This window comes from Heptranchias perlo, chromosome 3 (genome assembly GCF_035084215.1).
Source record: "Heptranchias perlo isolate sHepPer1 chromosome 3, sHepPer1.hap1, whole genome shotgun sequence".
Taxonomy (NCBI): domain Eukaryota; kingdom Metazoa; phylum Chordata; class Chondrichthyes; order Hexanchiformes; family Hexanchidae; genus Heptranchias; species Heptranchias perlo.
The window spans coordinates 99,526,700-99,550,473 of NC_090327.1; the positions used below are offsets into that span (position 1 = coordinate 99,526,700).

A 23,774-nucleotide genomic window follows, 5' to 3' on the forward strand; every position below is an offset into this window, starting at 1 on the left:
TCACTCAAAGGTATAAATGAAGAATAGAAGGGTGCCGAGAGCTGAGGTCTGCAGCATATCAGAAGTGGCTCTATCGGCGTAGGAGAAGAAACAGTTACAAGTAATACAGGGGTTGCACTGGATAAAGTGGTGTCACAGAGGTGCACCATGGAGGAAACTGGTGGAGAAGAATGGAATGGTCAACAGTGTTGAAGGTGATGGAGAGATCTCGGAGGATTAGCAAGCCATAGTTACAGTCACATAGGATGTCATAGGTGACTTGAAATCATGGAAACCCGGTGTTATGGGCTGGTTGGAAGCCAAATTGAACCGTCTTGAACAGGGTGTCATAGGAGAGGTCAAAACATATTTAAGTGGCAACAATGCATTCGAGCATCTTAAAGAGAACGTGAAGATTAGAGGCAGGATGCCTGTATGTGAAGTTAGAAGGGTTGAAGGTGCGCTTTTTAAGGAAAGGTTGATGATGCTGGTTTTAAAAGGTTTGGGAACAATGGCTGAAAGTGAAAAGGTGACAATGTCAGTAAGCACAAGGCAGAGAAGGAAAGTTGAGAGTTCAGAGGCTAGGTTGGAAGCAGGTTGAGGGGAGCATGTGGTGGGCTCCATAGAAGAAATAGAAGTCTTACGAGGGCTGCAGAATGTAAAGGCCTTAGCAGCAGAATGGACAGTCTCAATTTTGGAACGAAGTCTATGAGCTCCTCACATCAGAAGTCTGGGCGACAGAAGTCAAAGGAAATTGTTTGTGGTGGTGAAAAGGAGTTTGGGGTTTCCTTGTGCATCCAGGATGACCCTGGAGTAATGGGAAAATTTTCCCACAGAGAGGCTGTAACATGGTAACAGGGAGGAGACCACCGTTGGTCCATCTAGCCCACCTATCCATAGTATTCCCTTGGTGCATATTTAAAAACCCTGAATCTCATTTGTTGACAAGAGTCTGTCTAGATCCTTCTTGCAACCCATTAGGGTTTCTTGTCCACCACCCATGCCAGCAATCTGTTCCAAATACTTGCCACCCTTTTCATAAAAAATCCTGCTTTTCCTATTTTCTTTTGTTGTCCTTAATTTGTAAATATGACCCCTTGTGCTTAAATACGACAGAAGACAGAAAAGCTTACTTGGATCCAATTTGTCCAAAACTTTCATAATTTTAAACACTTCTTTCAAATCTTCTCACAGTCTTCTCTTTTTAAAGTCGATCTTTCCTTGTGTCATTTCCTTAAGCTCTGGGATCAACCGTGTAGCCCTTCTCTGTATCCCAATAACTGGATATCCTTTTTGAAATAGGGAGATCAAAACTGCATAGTACTTCAGATGTGGTCTCACCGTAGCCAAATACAGTTTTAAATTGACCTATGTGTATTTATAGATTATACCCCTTGGTATGCATCTTAATATTCTGTTTTTTCAAAAAACTGCCTGGGAACACTGTGCTGATGGTTTTAATGACGTGTCCACTAAAATCGCAACATCTCTTTCCTGCCTCAAGTACATTCCCACTTAGCACATAATCCAAAGCAACCTTACATTTCCCTGTACTAAACTGCGTCTGCCATTTCTCCGACAACAGGTTGAGCTTGTCAAAATCCTTTTAAATTTGTGTGCATTGATAGGCTTGGGCCTTTATGTTGTGGCCAATATGTGGAATAGTGCCAAATGCCTTCTTGAAATCCAGGTCGGTAACATCCAATCTCTCCCCTATCTGCTCGGCCTGTCATCTCCTCAAAGAAATCTAATAAATTAGTCAAGCATAACCTCCCACTCCTAAAACAATCCTGACTGTCTTGGATTAGCTCATGTTCCCTCAATATGCTCCCTTATATTATCCTTCATAATACTTTGAACCAGTTCCCCAACAGTGAAACTAAGGCTTGCAGGTCGAGAATTTGTTGGTTCATCCCTCAACCCTTTTTTTTGAAGATGGGAGTCACAATTGCTATTTTCTAATCCTCTGGGATTTGGCCACAGTCCAGTGAACTGTTTTTAAAAAAAAAATCTGCAAATCATTTTTAAAAATTATTAATTCTCAGGTTGTGGGTATCACTAGCAAGCCCAGCATTTATTGCCTATCCCTAGCTCTCCTAAGGTAGTGGTAGGCTTTCTTCTTGAACCACTGCAGTCAGTGTGGTTTGTGGTGGTTTACTAGAACTAAGTGTCTTGCTAAGCCACTTCAGAGGACAGTTAAGAGTCAATCATGTTGGCATGGGATCGAAGTCACAAATAGGCCAGGCCAGGTTTCCTTCCCTAAAGGATATTCACAATCAGTTGAGCCAATTCCTTCAAAACCCTGGGATGAAAGCTGTCAGAGCTAGGAACCTGTCTTACTTTTATTTTGCCCCTAACCTATTGCAGGGATAAATTTATTTTCCATCTTTAAAACTATCCCTTTGAAACTATTCCACTTTCCTTCCACATCGTGTCCTTCCAGTATCTGTTGCCATTTTACCATTCCTATGCATTGTCTCATACCCTTAAAATCATCTTGATTAAAATTTTGCTTCTTAATTGGTATCCTTTTGTTTTTTGCCCTCATATGTACCCTGGACATCAGAATGTTATGGTCATTGGATTCCAAATGTTCCTGTACTTTGCTTATTATTCCCTCCTCAATTGTTAAGACTAAATCCAGTATTGCATTACCCCTTGTGGGTTACATAACGTACTGTTTTAGAAACAAATCCCTCACAATTTCAATAAATTCCTGTGCTTATTGTGCAGTCTAGTCAATATGAGGAAGATTGAAATCCCCCAGGATTACTATGGAAGATTTGGCACACATCTGTCTTATTGTCTCCCACAAAACTGCATCAGCCTCCCTTAATTATTTGGTGTCCTGTAATATATTCCTATTACTAAATTTTTCCCTTCACTTCTATTCAAACAGACTCAGTATCCAACTCCACTGTAACTAGTCCCTCTCTAATAAATAGTGCCATCCCGCCTCCTGCCTTAACTTCTTGGCCCTTCCTAAAGCACACAAAAACCTGCATGTTAATTCCTAATCATCATTTGATTTCAACCAGTCATTCCTACAACATCTATTTATTCCCGACGAACCAGCATTTCTAACACACCAATTTTATTCCTTATAGTTCTTATCCATATAAGCACAATTTAGGTTATCCGTTAATATCCTTACTCCTTCTTCCCTAATTATGCTTAACCATCAGTCTGTTCTGCTTTTCCTTCCCCGCTGCTATGCTAGTTTAAATCCACCCACTTCCTTATTTACCCTTTCAACAAGAGCATTGGTACCCCTCCAATTCAGGTGAAGCCTGTGCCTCCTGAACAGCTTCCCTCTGTCCCAGAACTGGTCCTAATGTGCTAGGAATCTAAAATCCTCGCTCCTCCACCATCTCTCAAGCCACACATTAATGGGTTTACTCTGTACTTGCCTAGCCTGTCCAATGCGGGCACAGGAAGTAATCCTTTGATAACACCTCTGGCTCTTCAGCCTTGACCCTAACTCCTCATACTGCCTCTGCAGGATCTCCATGCTACTCTTTCCCATGCCACTGGTTCCTACATGGACCAAGACCTCTGGTTGTTCTCCCTCCCTTTCCAAAAGTATTTCCATCCGCTCCATTATGTCCTTTGCCCTGGCATCAGGGAAGCGATACGCTATTTGGGACTTAGTCACAGCTACAAAAAGGCCATCTCTTCGTCTAATAATTGAATCACGTACCACTTCCACTTGCCTATTCTCCTCTTTCTTTTTGTCCCCCGGGAAGTACTTGTTCCATTGTACCATGGCATTACTTATGCTTATTCTCCCCTGTATCTCTGATTTTGTCCTCATCACAGATACGTAGCACTGAATAACAATTGGACAGTTTCCAATTAACAGGGATTCCTTGCTCCTCTCTTGCCTGCCCTACGGGGGATCACCCATTTCTCCTGTTCCCAACTCCTCTCTGCCTGTAACCACTTCCTGGAACTTATGTTCCACAAATTTTTCTTCCTTCTATCTGGTGCGCAGTGTGTTCAGCTCATGCTCGAGCTCAGCATTTTTCTGCTCAAGCAACACAACCTTCTAACAATTCATACATTCATACTCCTGCTAGATATCTTGTGGATCCAGGAAGGCCCACAGCATGCCACACACATAACTGGCTTTGCCATTGTATTTGCCATTTTTCTAAATATAACTCTCTGCCTTAGTTTCTAAAAGTAAGTAGATTTTTTTTGTTGGGTGGAAGAGGGGTTGGTGGGAAAACAATGTAGTAATACATCGTTGGGCTTTACAATGAAAAAGGCGGCTGACTAAGCTGCTAGCACTTCAAACTCGTGGTGACGCTGTATGCAAATTCCTGGTCTACGACGTGCAATATCATACCGTATGCAAATTAGTAAATCAGAGTGTTGGGGAAAAATCCCAGCGTTCATCCAGTCAGAAATGTGGTCATGTTAGATATGGTGGTCGACAATCAAGCCAGGTGTATGCTATATGCTGTTGTAACCGGGGTAGCTGTAAAGGTAGGAGACCCCATGTGATTTGATGCAGATGTGTGTATTCAAGTTGGAAGAAAACTAGCTGTTGGGCCCAATGATGATGCCGATTGTGGACCAGAAAAATAGATTGAGGATTGAAGAGAGCGCTGGAGAGGAGGTTACTGGATAGTTTTTTTCTCTGGAGCAGAAGGTAAAAGGGAAGAGATTAGTGACAGGGAAAAGAACATGGCTGGTGAAGGGATTGTTGGAGAGTATAGCCTTGGAGATGGTGAGGCCTACGCGAAAGCAAGTTTGAGGGAGTGACTACATAGGTGGTTGAGAGTTTTTAAATTGGACTATCAGGCTGAAGAAAAAAAAATAAGGCAAAGAACTTGGAACAGAACCAGGAAGAATTAAAAGGATGAGAAGTTGCTTAATGCAGAGGCTGAGTGACAACAGTAGGGAGGCGACTCTGTCAAGGGAGGCATTGATTGGACAATGAGAATTCTGAAGGAAAGGTGAGATGTTAGAAGTATTAGTAACTCAGAACAATAGACAGGCAGTTTGTGAACATTCCAGGGGCAACAATAAGATCACAAAGGAAGAAATCTGCATTGGTAGCTCTTTCCCATAGATGAACCCTCAAAACTTTTGATACTGTAGGCAAAGTAGTAACATACATCTTTGACTAATGACAACCAGCCAATCTCTCAGACAGATTGTCTGGATGATTTGAAAAGAGTGGCCATTTTGAATTTCACTTGCTTGAGCAATTTAACAGTTGCAGCTTGAGGATAGGATAGAATATGCCATTTTGGGGGGGGGGGAAATCACAAAGTGGTCCTTCATTTCCTTTCTGCTCTGTAATCCAAGTGCAGCATATTGCTGATTTCAGCAGATGTCTGCAAGCAGACAGTTCCCTTAGTGATCTTAGTGGACAACTCCTATGAATATGGCCAATTGAAATTCAAAATGTGAGGGCTGGAGACTTTTGACTGTTTTCCTAAACCAGGAATCTCCACTGATTCCCTTCCATTATGGTCTGTAAAGTTGCAAGCAGCCCCATCTTGCTTCCGCATATGATGGGTCTGCAGCTGTGGTATCAGTGTTGAGTAGTTGGTGCAGGACCACCAGATGGCTTGGACTTGGGTTGAGCACCTCAAGAACCTGCAAAAGGAAAATTTCCAAGTGTTTCTGGTGCAATCTCTGTTTAGGCCTTTAGACAGGGCAACCTACTCCCCAAGAATTAGGTCAGTCCCTAGATGCCATCCTTGAAATGGCCTTCAGGTTCTGCCAGAATCTCAACCTGTTAATCAAACAGTCCTTTGCCATCAAAGGACAACAACTATGTGAAAACCACAAACGACTGCTCAGAGGTAGAAGTTGGACCCCATGAAGGTGGTCCACCTTGGCTGTTCCCAATAATCTGCCAGATCACTTTGTCACAGTTATTTCCCATCCCAAGTAAAATGTTCAATTTTTCAGAAGCCTTCCATTAAATGCATAAAACATATGCAATGATGACCTCAGTGAAGACCCTCCTTGTTTCATTCAGAGTCAGATAAGGTATACTTGAACTCCACAAGGGACGCAGGAGGCTTCCTCTGATTTGACGCTCAAGGACGGACAAGCAGGACCCTTGAAAGCTAGACTTCCCACAACATCTCCTGTGAGTTCTGGAATAGAGACACTGACCACAGAAATCTTGCAGCTAAGCAAACTTCCAGTCGTGGAAATAGCCTCCCTCTGAGTATAAGTGGCCATGATGGGGATCGTAATTAACCTTGGCAAGCAACTAAGTGTGTAAAGAATTCATGGGAATGCTTGCAATCTAACCCACAGTGAAAATGGCTGAAAAGGGATCTCCTGTATCAGCCACTGCTGAAGGAGCTGTCAGGCTTCATTCTGCTGGGGATGGGGGATGCTAATGTCCCTGGAGTCAATACTGACTACAAATATACAACCTCATCAGGAAACGATAAACATTTCTTTGGTGCAAAGGATGAATAGCTCTCATTAAGGAAAGACCAGAGTACTGCACGGTTTTCTGTTTTCTTAAAGAATGGACTAAGAATCATCAGCATCAATATCTGTTCTTGTACATCCACAGTGGTCAATGCCACAGATTTTTAAAGATTGGTGCTAAAAGGTCCAGCCAACAAGAACTCCACTGCAAGTCTATGTTGTTTCTTGGACAGAATTACAAATTACTTCATCCAGTCAGCATTTTTAGTCAATGATGTTAACATAATGTTTATATCAGCAACAAACAAGCCCCACTGGAAAGGTCCAGTGCTGCCCCACCCATTTATTTGCCAATCTCCGCTCACTTTTATAGCACATATTCTCCTGAAGGATGGCTTCCAGAAATGCTGGAGTCAGTGCCATCTCTATGGGGGAAGAATCTCAGTCCCAATTTACAAAGTGCTACGTCATATTTACACTGATTTGAGAGACATCCAAGGTATGAATTTCACAAAGGTGAAGGCCAAAGAAAACACATAGTATGGTATTGAAATCTGAACATCTTGGGCATCTGGGTACACCTGCTTTTGACTGAAGCACCATGTAGAATAAAACAGATGAACAACAACTTAGTCAAATGAAGAAGAATGACTTTCTGCACTTGAGGACAGCAACAGCTAGTGTCCACCTACCAACAGGAAAATAAATGAAAGAAAGAACCTGCATTTATAAAGAGCCTTTCATGACCTCAGGATGTCCCAAAGAGCTTTACAGCCAATTAAGCACTTGTTGAAGTGCAGTCACTGTTGGAATGTAGAGAAACAGGTCAGCCAATTTGCACACAGCAAGGTCCAAACAGCAATGAGATAATGATCAAAATCTGTTTTAGCGATGTTGGTTGAAGGATAAATATTGGCCAGGACACTGGGGAGAACTCCCCTGCTTCTCTTCTTCGAACAGTGTCATGGGATCTTTCACATCCACCTGAGAGGGCACACAGTGCCTCGGTTCAATGTCTCATCCGAAAGTTGGCACCTCCGACAGTGCAACACTTCCTCGATACTGTACTGAAGCATCAGCCTGGATTATATGCTCAAGTCTCTGGAGTGGGACTTGAACCCACAACCTTCTGACTCAGAGGTGAGAATGCTACTACTGAGCAGAGGCTGACACCCAAGAAGCAACACAGCAAATCAAAGAAAGAATCTCCACAGAGCACAGAAAGGAAAGATTATGTGGGTAATTTCCCAATGTTTGTGTTCAAACTTCTTAACAGGGCTGTCCAGTTTGCCATTTTCCTTGTTCCTTGGGCTTGTTCCTGCAATATATGGAGGGTACTGGAATGTTGCAATGACATGAAATGATAGTTCTTGAAGGGAATAAAATATTTGGCCCATTGTCATCCTGATGTAAAGTAGTCACTGGTTTGAAAAAAAATAGATCTTTTGATTTCATTTGTCAATTAAGATTGGTGTGCTGTATATCATACTTTTAGAAGCCAATAAGATTTAAAAGTTTAATTCATTTTCCTTCCTTAAGCATCCATACTATAGAAATATGAAGAATACCATTTATTTTGTTACATGGAATTTACCACTTAGCATCTGTAGTTGGTTGAAAATCAATTAAACTAGGAAAATCAATTAAGTTAGGATAAGTGATGTCAGGAGATGGGCATCCCAAATTAATTACATCAAGAGGTTCAGATAATTCTGTGTTTTGACTATAGTATTAAATGTTAAATTATCAAAAGTTCTGAAAATAGATATTACTTTGCAATCATATTTCAACCTTGATGTTGGCAAGTATGAAAATTGTGCATTCCAGCAACATTTGAATCTCGTGATCCTTAAAATCACCTTTAAATAAAACTTGCACGGAGAGGTTGGTGGGAGGCAGCTACGTTCTGCAATGTTCAGCGCTCGAGTACTGTGATTGTAGAAGGAATTTCTGTGCTTGATGTGAGGAATTTAAACATGGAGAACTCTGCTTAAAGTTTTAAATACAAATCGCTAGCATTAAGAAAACATTGACTAATTGTGGGAATTGAGCCTATTGGCTAGATTTTCTCTGGGGATGGGAGGTGGGGGAAGGGGTGGAATGATGGTAACCATCAATGGCCAAGACACTCAATGCAGTTGATGGATGAAGATGTCCTCAACGGAGGGATAAACAACCACCATGAAAATCACGTAAAGCATACGAAGTGATAATTGGCAGTTGTTTTTTTTAAATCACATTTGGAAAAGTTGCAACTCTCCATGAAAAATAATAGAATTGGCAAAAACTACAACAGTCTGGAATTCTAAAGTATGCCACTGATATTGATGAGCTAAATATAAAAACGTTTTAAGCAAAAATACCCTAGCATACCTTGCTATGAGGATCCGCAAACATCCTAGTGAAGATTTCACACAATCTTTTCAATTCAACACGACTGTTGAGAAGAGAATAATTATGGATTAGCTACACAATACTACACAAATTGCAAACACAATGTAGACTTATTAATCTCTCTACCTTAATGACCGTTGGTTCTTCAGTAAGTTCTGTAAGCCTAGCAGGCCCTCTTTCCTTTCTGAAAAATTGGTGCTTGCACAGCGATTAAGGACCTCAGCTACATCTTCAGTCTGTCGCATATATGTAGGAATGCTGCCGTTTCGAGAACTGTAGGAACGCTCAGAGCAGACGCTGGATGCGTCACTGTTGGCATCATCATCTGAATACATTCCATACGATTCATACCTTCTCCTTGCTGGCTTTTTCTGTAATGTAACAGGATTTATTATATACCTTCACTTTTTTTTAATATCAGCTTATCTACAATGAAATAAATGATTGAAAGTTCATTTGTCTTTCTTTCACAGTAAGGTTAAGTTAAAGCCAATAATCACGATTCAGTTCCTTGTTGTCTCCGGGTAGTTTACCCTCAGGTGCCACCGAGTTCACTTGCACAATAAGCAAAATAGATGCCTGCAAATTAGTCTAATTCTATCAAATGATATAACTCCTAAATGATGGGTAATACTATTCTTATCCACCACTGTCCCATGAGCTCATGTGATCATACGCATAAATAAACAGCACATAACGGCATTGTTCTCCAGAAATTAGACAATTAGTTTGACTTTGTAGAACATCAAAATACTTTTAGAATTTAGAAAAAGATTTTTCTGGAACAATACCTTCGAGACCACTATGTTCCACAAATGTAATTAATCCTGCAACATTGGTCATATGTTTATACTCTACCTTCTGTGGCAAGCTTCACAAGATGGATGAGAAGTGTTACCAAAAAGATAACCTATGTGTGCAAGTGGAAGATGTGGGCATGGTTCTTGATGAATACTTTGTGTTTGTTTTCACAAAAGAGGGGGACGATGCAGAGAATGTAGTTAAGGAGGAGGAGTGTGAAATATTGGATGGGATAAACATGGTGAGAGAGGAAATATTAGGGGATTAGCATCTTTGAAAGTAGATAAATCACCAGGTCCGGATGAAATGTATCCCAGGCTGCTAAGAGAAGCAAGGGAGGAAATAGCAGAGGCTCTGACCATCATTTTCCAATCCTCCCTGGCTACAGGCATGGTGCCGGAGGATTGGAGGACTGCTAATGTTGTACCGTTGTTTAAAAAGGGAGAAAGAGATAGGTCGGTCAATCTAACCTCGGTGGTGGGTAAATTATTGGAATCGATTCTGAGGGACAGCATAAATCGTCATTTAGAAAGGCACAGGTTAATCAAGGACAGTCAACATGGATTTGTTAAGGGAAGGTCATGTCTGATGAACTTGATTGAATTTTTTGAGCAGGTAACAAGGAGGATCAATGAGGGTAACACGTTTGATGTAGTCTACATGGATTTTAGCAAGGCTTTTGACAAGGTCCCACACGGCAGACTGGTCAAAAACGGAAAAGCCCATGGGATCCAAGGGAAAGTAGCTAGTTGGATCCAAAACTGGCTCAGTGGCAGGAAGCAAAGAATAATGGTTGACTGGTGTTTTTGCAACTGGAAGGCCGTTTCCAGCGGGGTCCCTTGCTTTTTATGGTATGCATTAATGATTTAGCCTTGAATGTGGGGGGCTTGATCAAAAAGTTTGCAGATGATACAAAAATTGGCCATGTAATTGATAGTGAGGAGGAAAGCTGTAGACTGCAGGAAGATATCAATGGACTGGTCAGGTGGGCAGAAAAGTGGCAAATGGAATTCAATCCAGTGAAGTGTGAGGTAATGCACATGGAGAGGGCAAACAAGACAAGGGAGTACACAATAAATGGGAGGATACTGAGAAGTGTAGAGGAACAAAGGGACCTTGGAGTGCACGTCCACAGATCCCTGAAGGTAGCAGGACAGGTAGATAAGGTGGTTAAAAAAGGCATACAGGCTATTTTCCTTTATTAGCCGAGGCATAGAGTATAAGAGAAGGGAAGTGATGCTGGAACTGTATAAAACATTGGTTAGGCCACAGCTTGAACACTGCGTACAGTTCTGGTCACCACCTTACAGGAAAGATGTGATTGCACTAGAGAGAGTACAGAGGAGATTTATGAGGATGTTGCCAGGGCTGGAGAATTTTAGCTATGAGGAAAGATTGGATAGGCTGGGGTTGTTTTCTTTGGAACAAAGGAGGCTGAGGGGAGATTTAATTGAGGTATATAAAATTATGACTGGACTACATACAGTGGATAGGGAGGACCTTTTTCCCTTCGGAGAGGGGTCAGTGACCAGGGGGATAGATTTAAAGTAACTGGTAGAAGGATTAGATGGGAGCTGAAGAGAAATTTTTTCACCTAGAGGGTGGTGGGGTCTGGAACTCATTGCCAGGGTAGTAGAGGCAGAAACCTTCAACTCATTTAAAAAGTACTTGGATGTGCACTTGAAGTGCTGTAACATACAGGGCTATGGACCAAGTGCTGGAAAGTGGGATTAAGCTGGACAGCTCTTTTTCGGCCGGCACGGACACGATGGGCCGAATGGCCTCCTTCCGTGCCGTAACTTTCTATGATTCTATGAGGTATTGTTTCGCAACAACAGGAATGTTTTACCATATAACACACATTGTATTAGTCTAGCACTAAGGTGGAGCTGCGTTTAACTAGCTTTCCCCTTTAAGGTCACAAAATCTAATTGCTATAAATAGCTACATCCTGAGATCAATTAAAGGTTAATTGGCATTGTGGAAAGAACCTTGTAGATTAATTGTTCCTTGTAATTCTCAGGCTCCAGGTCAGAAGGATGCAGCAGGAAGATGCTTTTGGTTCATTGTTAAATTCCCTCTCTGTCCAGTTCGAATTTATTGCTGTTGCATCAATATGAGCCAATCAAGGTGGTGGGGTCTGGAACTCACTGCCTGAAAGGGTGGTAGAGGCAGAAACCTTCAACTCATTTAAAAAGTACTTGGATGTGCACTTGAAGTGCTGTAACACTTTCACCTGACCCACTAGACACATTTTCAAATGATTGTTACTTTATTATGTTAATTACCTCCTCAACAGAATGATGTGAAAAGATCTGCCAAGTTACAGCATTACAGAAGGATTCCTTCAATACACATTTAATAAATGTAATCTGTGTTCAAAGTGTAAGAAAAGAGCTGTGCTCCCTTGGGCAACTGAGCCTGACAGACCATGAAGGTCTGGGCTCTTTTTAGCAGTGTAGCAGTATAGCCCACTGGTGGAATACAGGACTGATTCCAACACCTGCAGGGCTGAGAATGACAAGTTAACAGTATAATAGTGAAAATATAAAACATCCTTCCTAGGCTCCTTCCCAGCTTCAACTCACATCGACTAAGTCCACGTGAATAATACCTCTTGCATCTTGGAGTTTTTGACCATTTTATCATGGAAGGATTCTAGTGTGATTAATGGTTACATTTAAGTTAAAGGTTTGAAATCCAGCTTGGAACTAATTATGTTACTTCAAATACAGTACATATATTCATTAAGATATTAAGTCATGCTGTTCAATTCAATTCTTGAACAATGTAGCTTGGTGCTTTCAGCACAACATACATTACTTCATTGAAAAACAGTCTTGGAAAGAAGAATATCTCTACCTTACTCCGTATGTCTCCAAGGAGCTGATAGCAATTTTTGGAAAGAAAAATCAAGAACAGTGAAACGATGTTTTGTTAGTAGTATTTATTGTTTCAGCCAGTTATGAAGCAAGTTAATGAAAGCACAACCAACAGAAGCAACAAACAAAAAAGTGGGGATTCAAAGAGCTGCATATACAGACATATGAAAATGATAAAGCTCTCATACACACCCCATTTTGAAACATAAATTAGCTCCAGTAAACCTGAATTTGTAGAGAAAGTGTAGAAATGTAGATGCTCAAAATTATAATCTAAACCCATCTTTTTGTATAGCCTTCTCATTATCAAAGATGTTATCCACCACATACCTTATTTAATGATGATAAAAGGGAAAAATTACCAGTTTGTGTAACAGACACAAAAGGAATATATATCTAATTTTAGGAGGTTCATGAAGCGAGGAGTCAAACATTCCTTCTTAACCGCATTGTTGAGGTTGTTGCTTCTTGTAAAATTCCAACTTTCTCTCTAAAACAGAGACTTTCAAACTGGGGTCCCTGGATTCTCTGGGGTCAACAGGGAACCCCACAAGGTCCAAAAAGTCATCAGATTTCTGTCCGTCATTCAGGCATTCCATGCGCTGAGAGCATCGTGTTGGGAGAATCCTGCATTCCATATTTTTCCAGCCCTACAACCCAATGAGGTCACTTTGCTCCTCCAAATCTGGCCTCTTGCACATTCCCGATTTTCATCGCTCTACCATTGGCAGCCGTGCCTTCACCTGCCTAGGCCCTAAGCTCTGGAATTCCCTCCCTAAACCTCTCCTCCTTTAAGTCGCTCCTTTAAATCTACCTCTTTGACCAAGCTTTTGGTCACCTGTCCTAATATCTCCTATATAAATGCAAGTTATTGTTGCTTGGTGATTTATCAACATGTGAGATATATTGTTGCATACTAACAGAAAACTTTTTCTGTGATGATTGCCCAATTTTCCCTTGGGTAGCTGACAGCGTCTTTTAAAAGATAGGACAAGAGTTCTTGGGGAGTATGTCAATATTTGGAGGGGATCCTTGGGAATGTGTCAATATTTGTACTGGGACCAGCCAACAGGAAAGTTTTAAAACCACTTTGCTTAAGAACATAGTTTTCAGTCAGGAGAGCTCTATAAAGCTTTGTTTAGTTGCTCTCCCAATGGCTAAGAGTTTAGCTGATCAGTAGCCGAGCTATACAGACCGAAAAAGGTCCCATGTTCAACACCTGATCTGTGCTGAGTTAGCTGTAGCCAAGGCTGCAAGAAAGCTACAATTGGCCACGGAAGCCCTGGGTTAAGGAGGGGAAAGTAATGACCAAAATCTCTTGCTCATGGAAATTATCTTGTGACCCTTCCGAGAAGTCTTAATGTGCAGATGGACAACCGGTGAGGACAGGTTCAAGTTTGGCTGCGATGCAGCCAATGTCCTGCCAAATTCATTGTCAAGATTCAAACATGAATAGCCACTTGGAGGCAGTACTGGAGAGTGATCTTCCCCTGGAACTGCACCCCAACAAGGAGTCAATCCTTCAAGAAAGACAGGAAAAGGAGAAAATTGGAAGAGTTTTTTTAAAATGCTCTTTTTAAGGATCTGGTGGACACCAGAAATCCAAATCCAAGAAGTAATGAACTTGTATTTATATAACACCGTTCCACTTCCTCAGAAACACCTCAAAGTGTTTCACTTACAATTAATTACTTTCAAGTGACTGTCATGTAGACAAATGTGATCGCTGCTTTGCGCACAGCAAGATCCCCCCAAACAGCAATGAGACCAATGACCAGTTAATCATTTGTTTAATGGATATGACTGAGGGAAGTGTGTTAGCCAGGACATAGGAGAACTCCCTTCTTCAAATAGCAGCTACTTTGAAAGATGGCACCTCTACAATACAGCACACCCTCAGTTTTGCGCTGAAGGGTCAGCCAGGAATTATGTGTTCATGTGCTGGCGGGGGTTGAATCCCAATATTCTGTGAGGGGATGTGGTATCTACTGAGCCAGAAACACCTAATTTAGGCATGACCCTCTGAAGCAAGGTACTCTGAGCAACAAACCTTGTATCCCTGTATCAAGCGCATCCACTATACACTGATATTTTAGTTTGTGGTCTATATCCAACCATCTACCAGTGGGAGTACCAGGACAATAATTGGCTCCAGTTCTGGCTGAATAAGATGCCAACAAATATAGTGTTGGTCACAGCTCTGGACCCCACTGATTTGTTTTCCTACTAATCTGCAAACTCTTTCAAATGAGTTCCAATATTTTCATTTTTATATCAGAATCTTTCCTGGGTTCCTTTTCAGTTGTGCAGGTGTATGCTTTGACATTTCCTTCTTGATTATTGATATCTGCTAACACTACTTTAGCAACCCACAACAAACCCTGGTTGTAAAATTGGAAGCAGCAACATGCACTTCTAGGGGACAAAAGTCAAGCTTTAGTTGAGAGACCACAGACAACAGTGGCAGCAAATCAGCATGGCCCAAGCCAACAGCCCAAAACAAGCTAATACTGGAGGAGTCCACACAGGAAACAGTTAGTGTACTGGGCCGTTAGTTTTTTCCAGTTTGCTATGATAAGCAACTTGTCACAGCTCTGCTGAACAGGAGCAAGGGGTGCAAGCAGTCATGGAGTGACGCTTCTACATAGGAAGCTGCTGCTGATGGAGGAGAAGAATTGAGGGGGCAATAAAGGATTGGAGATTATGCACAGCACAGGCAGGATAGGGCAATTCACAAGACTGATATTAGAAGCTCTGTAAAGAATACTGTTTCTGTGATTACCCCAATACAACAATTGAGCTGTTCTCTAATATATGGAGAATAATGAATGACATAATATTTTGCATCATATCAGTAGCCTTTTAAAAGAAAGACACTCATCAGAGTTCAGATGATTAATGGCAAATAAATGGCCATATAACTTAGCAGTACGTACCAAAGCATCTGCAACAGCTTCCTCTACATCAGATCCTGTGTTGAGAACTCGCATGGCACTCACTGATGCAGACAATCTACTGGACTGATTAAACCCATAGCGATCGGACCCTGCTATTTCATCAGCAAGAAACAAAAGCAACTTTAAGCACTTATCAACAAAATAAATATCACATTTCTGAACACTCTTCAAGGAATCAAAATATGAAAGGATCACTGAAAAATGTGTTCAAACAGAACAAAAGATCACATGCATAATGGCTTGTGATATAAGTAAATGCTGTAAATCAAGAGAGCAAATAGAAAAAACTTAGAAGGTTTCTGCCGATCCTATCAGTTTACACAGGACAGTGTTATTTTAAATGATATTAATGCTGCAGAGTTTTTCTTTAAAAAATATTGCTATGCAGGGTGATACAGATGTGATGCTGCTCATTAAATCTATTAATTCACTGGTGCAAACAAAAAGGGTTAATAGCAAAACCGCATCAGTAACCTCTGCAAAAGCTATATTTTTATCTTTAATTTTCTCAGATTTTAGTTTCATTGCAATTATTTTCAATATATGTGGGGTGACTCCCATCTCTGCCCAGTGTGCATACTCTATTGGAGCTACAGAGACCCAGGGTGCAGATATATCGATCCTGACAGGAAGAAGTGCAAGTAGAAACGGCCATTAAAAAGGCAATGGGACTTTGGATTTTATACACACGGGGGCGGTGACTATTAAAGCAAGGCGTGATGTTGAAGTTGTACAAGACATTGGTTAGTTCACAATTGAAGTACTGTGTGCCATTAGGATATTAGAGCCACGGAAATGGTACAGTGAAATTCACTAGAACGATAACTTAAATGTTTTTTTTAACGTTTGTCTGTTAGAACATTTTTTGAGCATTGTAGTTATGAAAAAAGGCTCAATTAATTGGGGAACTTTCTTTCTCCCCCACCATCGGAACAGAGCTGGGTAAGGTTTCAAAACTCTAAAAGGATTTGAGAGGGCAAATAGTGAAAGATTGTTTCTATTAGTTGGATTCATATTAAGGGGCATAAACTGAAGATTATTAAAAGAGCAAAGGGGAAAGTTAGAAGTGATATCAGAAAGCACATCTTCACACAAAGGGTAGTGGAAATCTGGAATTCCAAAAAGCTGTTGAGGCTAGGTCAACTGAAAATTTCAAAACTGAGATTGATAAGATTTTTGTTGTATTAAGGATTACGAACCAAGGCGGGTAGATGGAGTTAAGATACAGATCAGCCATGATCTAATTGAATGGTGGAACAGGCTCGAGGGGCTGAATGGCCGATTCCTGTTGCTATGTTTTCACTCAGTCAGTTATTAGAATGGATTATTTTACAACAAATGGCTACTGCTGCAGAAACTGTAATACCATTTAAAAAAGAATTAGATAAACATTAGAAAAAGAATACATGCAACAAAATGATCTGGGGAATTTAAATTACATGTGATAGCTTTAGTTGATAAGTGTGAAGCGCCTGAATGATCTCCTTCTGTGCTGTAATTTCTATGATTCTAAGTGTAAGAATGTGTAAAGATCCCAGAGTCTGAGCTATAGAGGGGGAGAGATAGATAGATTGACAAATTATCCACACCGGAAAGAACGTTAGATTTGTTAAATTTCTGAATTTTTTTTAACATACAAAAAGTACAAGAATCTCTGCAGCAATATACACATTTAAATAACACTGTAACCGAAGTGAGGTCTTCAAAAATATAATTACCAGTTTGGTGAGAAAATAAGGATGACAAAAATGTTCTTTGTGGATACAGATTTAGGAACATGCCAACCAAAAAAAAATGTCAAATTGAAAAGTTTGCACAGACAACGTTGGCATGCTGTTACCCCATCTTTCACCTGAAGTTGAGTATGTGTCTGAGGTGTAGAGAGCACCAGTTGATCTGGAATGATGTCTGGAGGCTGTAAGTATAGGATGACACAAACCCTGTCTATTACCATGGCAAGCCTTGCATTACAGGCAAATATTAATTTGAATGCAAAGCTTTCACCACTCTGATAAAAATAGCACGAATCAACAGAAATAAGTAGGTCAAAATGCTGCTAACACTGGTTCTAAAAATAAATGCAGAGATTACATGCAATTCTACTTTCATGTCATCTTGAAAGTCAAGAATCACCACAACTAGAACTATATATCCCTTCTTCCATCGCTCTTGGGTGCGACACTGAAAATCCTACTCCCCTCCATCATACATCAAAGCAAGTTTATCCAGTGAGTCGTGACGATCCCCAGTCAATGGTGATTTTAGCTGGGGCAGTGTTACAGGCACTGTAGATGGCTGCGGCATTCCTAGAATGGGGAGGGGACAGTCAGCCGGGGTTCTTGCTCAATTGCCATCAGCAAGTCTGTCCATTTGGATGTTTGGTGAGGACAAGATTGAGCTTGGCTATGATAGCCTATATGGGTAATTAGCCTGCTGACACTCCCCAAGGCTCACACATGAATAATGACCACTTGGATGAAGTAATGGAGGGTGACCATCACCCATGAAATCATAAGCCCAGGAGGTAATGTCTTCAGAGTAGGAGGAGAGAAAATTGCTGAGATTAAAAAAAAACTAACACTAATTACAAGATTAAGGCAGATACATTTGACCAATGAGAAAATTGCTGCACAGTTGTCATAATTTTAAATTGCACCATCTTCTGCAGCAAAATCATGGTGCATTGCTTTGAATACTGGTACTTACATGGTTTGCTAAAATGCAGAGTACCTTTTAAACACTAATAATTCCAACCAATTCAGTCAGTAAGCTATATTTAGCTGGCTTCATTACATCTTAACAATCCAACAGCCTAATTGTTTTGACCTAAATCTGTGCTTGTGATATTAATAAAAAGAGTGCAATAAATAAAAGAGTTAATGCATAACTACTACCTACCATGTTTATCCCACTCATAAGACAAGATTTTATGTCAATGTATTTTATGAATATCTGTGCACATTATGTTCTCAGCTGAAGGCTCTCTTAACTCTATGATTTCTATCTGTAACAACTTCTGTTTTTGTTGAGAAGGTTTTCTTTATTTTTTTGGATTTTAAATTACTGCCAACATATTACCAGGATAAGTTCAGGCCGTCATAGGGACAATTATGGAAGCTATATTCCTCTAAGATTTTTGAGCTTGTGAGGCTGAGCTATCAATCAGAGATTACGCAAGTTGCACTGTACAAAAAGCGCACCCTCCTACGCACCCTTTCATCAAGAGAATCAAAGAAACACTTCAAAGTGGATCAAAAATGGTAAAAATCATTTTCAAGGAATAAAAATGAATTCCCCATGGATTCGATAGTGCACAGAGAATGCTTTCAGTTTGGAGAATGAAGACCATCTTACCAGGTTGACCACTGCCATATTCATTCACACCAGGATAACAATCAAGATACTTATTATTATGTAAAGCTACATGCACAGTGAACAAAATAGGACAGAAAAAAAAAATTAGTTTGCCTTCCTCTTTCCTACGATGAAATTATTTTGATTTGTTTTTGGGTCCCATGCTTCATTCCTTTATAAAGCATTCCATCTCCTTTAAAATTGTCATATCTCAATACTTAAAGTTGAAACTGTTTATTAGATGCATATGTAAAACATATATGTAACATAAAAAAACTTTCACAACTCTAACTAATCTGTGCAAACTCAAAACAAAGCTAACCAGAAACAATAAGCCCTCCCAACCCAAGGAAAAATACCCATTACAGTCACACCCAGTTATATCCTTATTTTTACAGACCATTAAAAACCTGGAAAATGTGAGTTTGGACAGTCCTTTTATGGTAATCATGAAGTTTCAATACATTTCAAAATCCTCTTCATATATAGATCTGTAACTAGTTTAGTTAGTGCTTCATGAACATTATAAAATGGACATCCAGGTAAAAATGAATCTGATTTGTGCATAATTGCTGACAAGTATAATCTTACCAATAAAAAATCCAATCTTATCATTGAAAAATCTATCAGCATACTCAAGTGTTAAATAAAAAAAGCTCTGCTTGTAAAACCTCATCCATTCAACTACCTTGTATAAACAGTTCCTTTTCAGTTTTGTGCAAGGCCAAATGAATCGAAGTACAAGAAATGAGCTACTTTGTAATATTGCTGCACCTTCTGCAATCTGCACAGAATAGACACGACCCCAGAAACGGGCCCAGTTTTCTTTTCAGTGCCTTTACCAGTCACTGAACCTGCTGCAGGCTATCTAACCACAAGGTAGCCGATGTACTGTAACAGTGCCACTCTGTTTTGCACAAATATTCATTGAATTATTAAGTATCAAGGTGTAACGTTACTATGAATCTTATCAATATAACATATAAGTTACACAAGACATGCTATAATGCAATGAAACTGGTTAAATCCCTTCCAGCCCAAAAGGTCCAATATTTAATGCTTCAATGAAACGCAACAGCTGAAGGTCAGTGCAAGAAAAGGGAATCACACTAAATATTTCACTGATAATGAAAAACTATCGAAAGGATGGAACTTTAAAGAAATGATCTCAAAGTCGAACCTTAAAATGACAGTACAACAGATAGAGAATACCTATTTTTGATGCATTTTACCATGCTAAGTAAAATATGTTGATTTTAAAAAAGTATTAAGCCACTTTGTTTAGGTTCAAATTGGCTATCCAATACAAACAGATTTATGTCTGTTCGAAACATTGACAGGTGGTTTGCAAATGCAAATAAAGTTAATCATGAATTGCATCTGATGGCTCAATTTCGTACCACATGAAAAACAACAAGTACCAGTAACAATTATCGATTTAGGGTTGCTAGTACGTGAAATTGTACATATATCTGTCACTATCAGTCAAAAATTAGCAATTAAAAAATAAATAAAACACCTTTTAAAGCACAATAGCTTCCACCGCGATAGCAATATCTCAATGTGCTTCCATTTTTTAAAATCAACTAATAGAAAAAAATGGCAGTATTCTTGTTCAACAATCTCAATAGACTGACAAGATCCTTGTAATTTCACAAGCTTTCGAATTTTTGGAGCCAGTAAAAGTCAATCCTTTGATGATTAGATTTATTCAACTAAACAGTGCTACAATACGTTTTCCTGCTTCACAACATTCAGCATTGAAAACTTACATGCTATATTTTTAAAATTGGAAAGATTTTCAGTATAGTAACTGTTAAATTAAACTGATGAGTATTGCAGGCTATCAGTTGACTGACAAAAAAATGATGGAGAATAATGGAATAATGGAGAAATTCTTGGCTGGAAGACATTTAACTTGCATTTTAACAAGCAGATACCAAATTCACCAAAGCATACAGCAAATGCAATGAAACTATCTTGATGCATAGTCATGAAGTAATTAAGATGCTCAATGTTGCAGGTTAAACTACTGGAAGTGAATAAAAAGAGGGTGTTCTACAATGAATACTAAATGGAAAAGGACAATGCAGCCAAACAGAACCACCAGCTGGAGGGCAATGGAGGAGAAATGGGTAGCCATGCATTAAGTAAGGACTCCTTGTACTTACCAAGTGGAGTAAAGGATCGAACAGGACTGGTGTCCCTGCTGCTTTCACGGCTGGCGTCCCGGCTGCAGCCCTGACTCACACTAGGTCGAGGGATACGGCTGCCTCGAACTAGCAGGGATCAGGATGGGCATAGAGCAGCACAATTACTAAAAATAAAGATACTGAAATATTCTTCTCATAATCATTAAGCATCCACTTTCAAGACTGTAGCCTCAAGATTTCAAAACTGAAGACACGAATGTACAGTGATGTCCTCTTGTCTCATTTTAAAATACTTATGGTCTGCATTTTCCTTCAATTGGGCAATAATGTTGCAACCAGCATTTAATTCACCAACTTACCATTATGGTTATTTCATACCAACTGGTCGTAATGACCAGATTAAAATACAGCAATTGACTAGCTTAGGAAAATAGCCAATGCCTGTGGTAAAGCGATAATCCAGATTGGTGAAGTGAGATCAGGTTTCAAAAACCAAAACTTGCTTTTGCACGCTCCTTGCTACTAAAAAAAAGAGCCATTGCAAAACGTGGAATATTGCCCATTAAAGATAGGACTCTAGGCATATCTAAGAAACAAAAAAGTTATTTTCTTTAAATTAGCAGCATAGAGTTTTGACCACCTTCTCGTTGGCCTTGTATCCTGACATTCAATAAATAAAATCAGAAGGTGGGCCAGTAATTCTACAAGTTTGTTCCATTTACCCTATCATGCATGCCTTCAGTGATTCTCATCAAGATTAATGCCAACAGGAAAATCATTTGGGCAGAGGCAACCATAACATAGTAAAGTTTCAAATAATGATTGAGAACAGCATAAATAAGACAAAGGCCAAAGTAATAGATTGGATTAAAGCTAATTTTGAGGGGAAGAGAATGGAACGAAGGAAAGTAAACTGGAAACAAATTTCGACAGACGAAGAGATAGAACAACAGTGGGAAATATTAAAAACTTTGATCAATAAGAGGTCAGGAGAAATATATTCCTCTAAAAGACAATAACAAACTAGCCAATTATGAAAGACCATGGATGAATAAAGAGATAAGGGTAAAATTGAAACTAAAGAAAAAGGCTTACAATAAGTACACAGACAATAAAGGAGAGGATGATAAAAGGGAATACGAAGAAGTTAGGAAAGAAGTCAAAAATAATTAGGAAAGCAAAGAGGAACTACAAAATTCAATTATCAAGGAATATAAAAAGAAATAGTAAAGTATTCTACAGACACATAAATAACAAAAGAAAAATCAGGATAGGGATAAGGGATGCACAAGATAAACTCACAGGTAATGACAGCGAATTGGCAGAAATATTGAAGTTACTTTGTCTCAGTATTTACCAGGGAGACTAACAAAGTGGGCAGGACATTAGAAGGAGAGATCAAAAAACATATACAGAAAGACATTTAAGATAGACTGGGGGTGGGGGGGGTGCAGATAAATGATAAACTATTCAAACTTAGAGAGGATAAGACCACTGGTCCAGATGGATTGCATCTGGGCATATTAAAAGTTAGGGAAGAGGTAGCAGAGGCACTATTACATATATATAAAAATTCATTAGAAAAGGGAATAGCACCAGAGGACCGGGGACAGCTGATGTTCTATCTCCTTTTTAAATATAGGAATAACAAGTCCAGGGAACGACAGACCAGTTAGCTTAACGTCGGTGGTAAGAAAGGTAATGGAATCTTTATTCAAAGATGCAATAGAAAGACATCTAGAGAACGAAAATATAATATGGAACAGTCAGCACGGATTTCAGAAGAGACAGTCATGCTTGACCAACCTTATTGAATTCTTTGAATAAATAACAGAAAGAGTGGATTAGTAGATTTGGGTGTTCAAAAGGCCTTCATAACTAAGGTCAGAGCATTTGGAGTCAAGGGACAGGTAGCAGAATGGATAGCAAACTGGCTACAAAACAGAAAAGAGAGTAGGAGTTAAGGGTAGTCACTCAGACTGGCAAAAGGTGGGAAGTGGTGTTCCACGGGGATCGGTGCTGGGACCACTGTTGTTCACAATTAACATTAACGATTTGGACTCGGGAATCGAAGTACAATTTCAAAATTTGCAAACGACACCAAATTGGGGGAGTAATAAATACAAAGGAAGAATGTGTCAAAATGCAAGACGACATCAATAAACTTGCAGAAGGCGCATGTAATTTTCAAATGAATTTCAATATAGAAATGTATGAGGTGGTACATTTTGGTAGTAAGAATAAGGAGGCCACATATTGCTTGGATAGCAAGAGTCTCAATGGGGAGGAGGAACAAAGGGATCTTGGGCACAGTTACACAAATCATTAAAAGTAGCGACGCAGTTAATAAGGCGATAAAAAAGGCAAACGAAGCACTGGGGTTCATTTCCAGAGGGACATAATTGAAAAGCAGAGAAGTTATGTTAAACTTGTATAGAACCGTGGTTAGACCACACTTAGATTGCGGTGCATAGTTCTGGTCTCCATATTATAAAAAGGATATCGAGGCATTGGAGGTGCTGTAAAAAAGATTCACAAAGATGATACCAGAACTCAGAGGATATACTTATCAAGAAAGGCTGAACAGGCTGGGGCTCTTTTCTCTAGAAAAGAGAAGGCTGAGGGGTGACCTAATAGAGGTCTTTTAAGATAATGAAAGGGTTTGATAGAGTAGACGTAGAGAAAATGTTTCCACTTGCGGGGGAGTCAAAAACTAGAGGTCATAAATACAAGATAGTCACTAATAAATCCAATAGGGAATTCAGGAGAAACTTCTTTATCCAAAGAGTGGTAAGAATGCGGAATGTGCTACCACAAGGAGTAGTTGAGGCAAATAGCATAGG

The 23,774-nt window shown here is 39.7% G+C and overlaps 1 protein-coding gene across 8 annotated transcripts in view; it reads right to left on the minus strand.

Moving 5' to 3' along the window:
• clasp2 (cytoplasmic linker associated protein 2) overlaps positions 1-23,774 on the minus strand; it is a 451,600-nt gene that overhangs the window by 119,772 nt on the left and 308,054 nt on the right. For 3 of the 8 annotated variants that reach the window (XM_067981105.1, XM_067981098.1, XM_067981134.1), the window contains 5 exons: positions 20,950-21,057; positions 17,277-17,339; positions 15,404-15,516; positions 8,911-9,155; positions 8,764-8,827 (listed from right to left, as the gene is read on the minus strand). In XM_067981105.1, coding sequence (XP_067837206.1) covers positions 8,764-8,827; positions 8,911-9,155; positions 15,404-15,516; positions 17,277-17,339; positions 20,950-21,057 — 593 coding nt within the window. The remainder of the gene's footprint in view (positions 1-8,763; positions 8,828-8,910; positions 9,156-15,403; positions 15,517-17,276; positions 17,340-20,949; positions 21,058-23,774) is intronic. The other 5 variants (XM_067981116.1, XM_067981115.1, XM_067981110.1 and 2 more) reach the window with 4 other exon arrangements.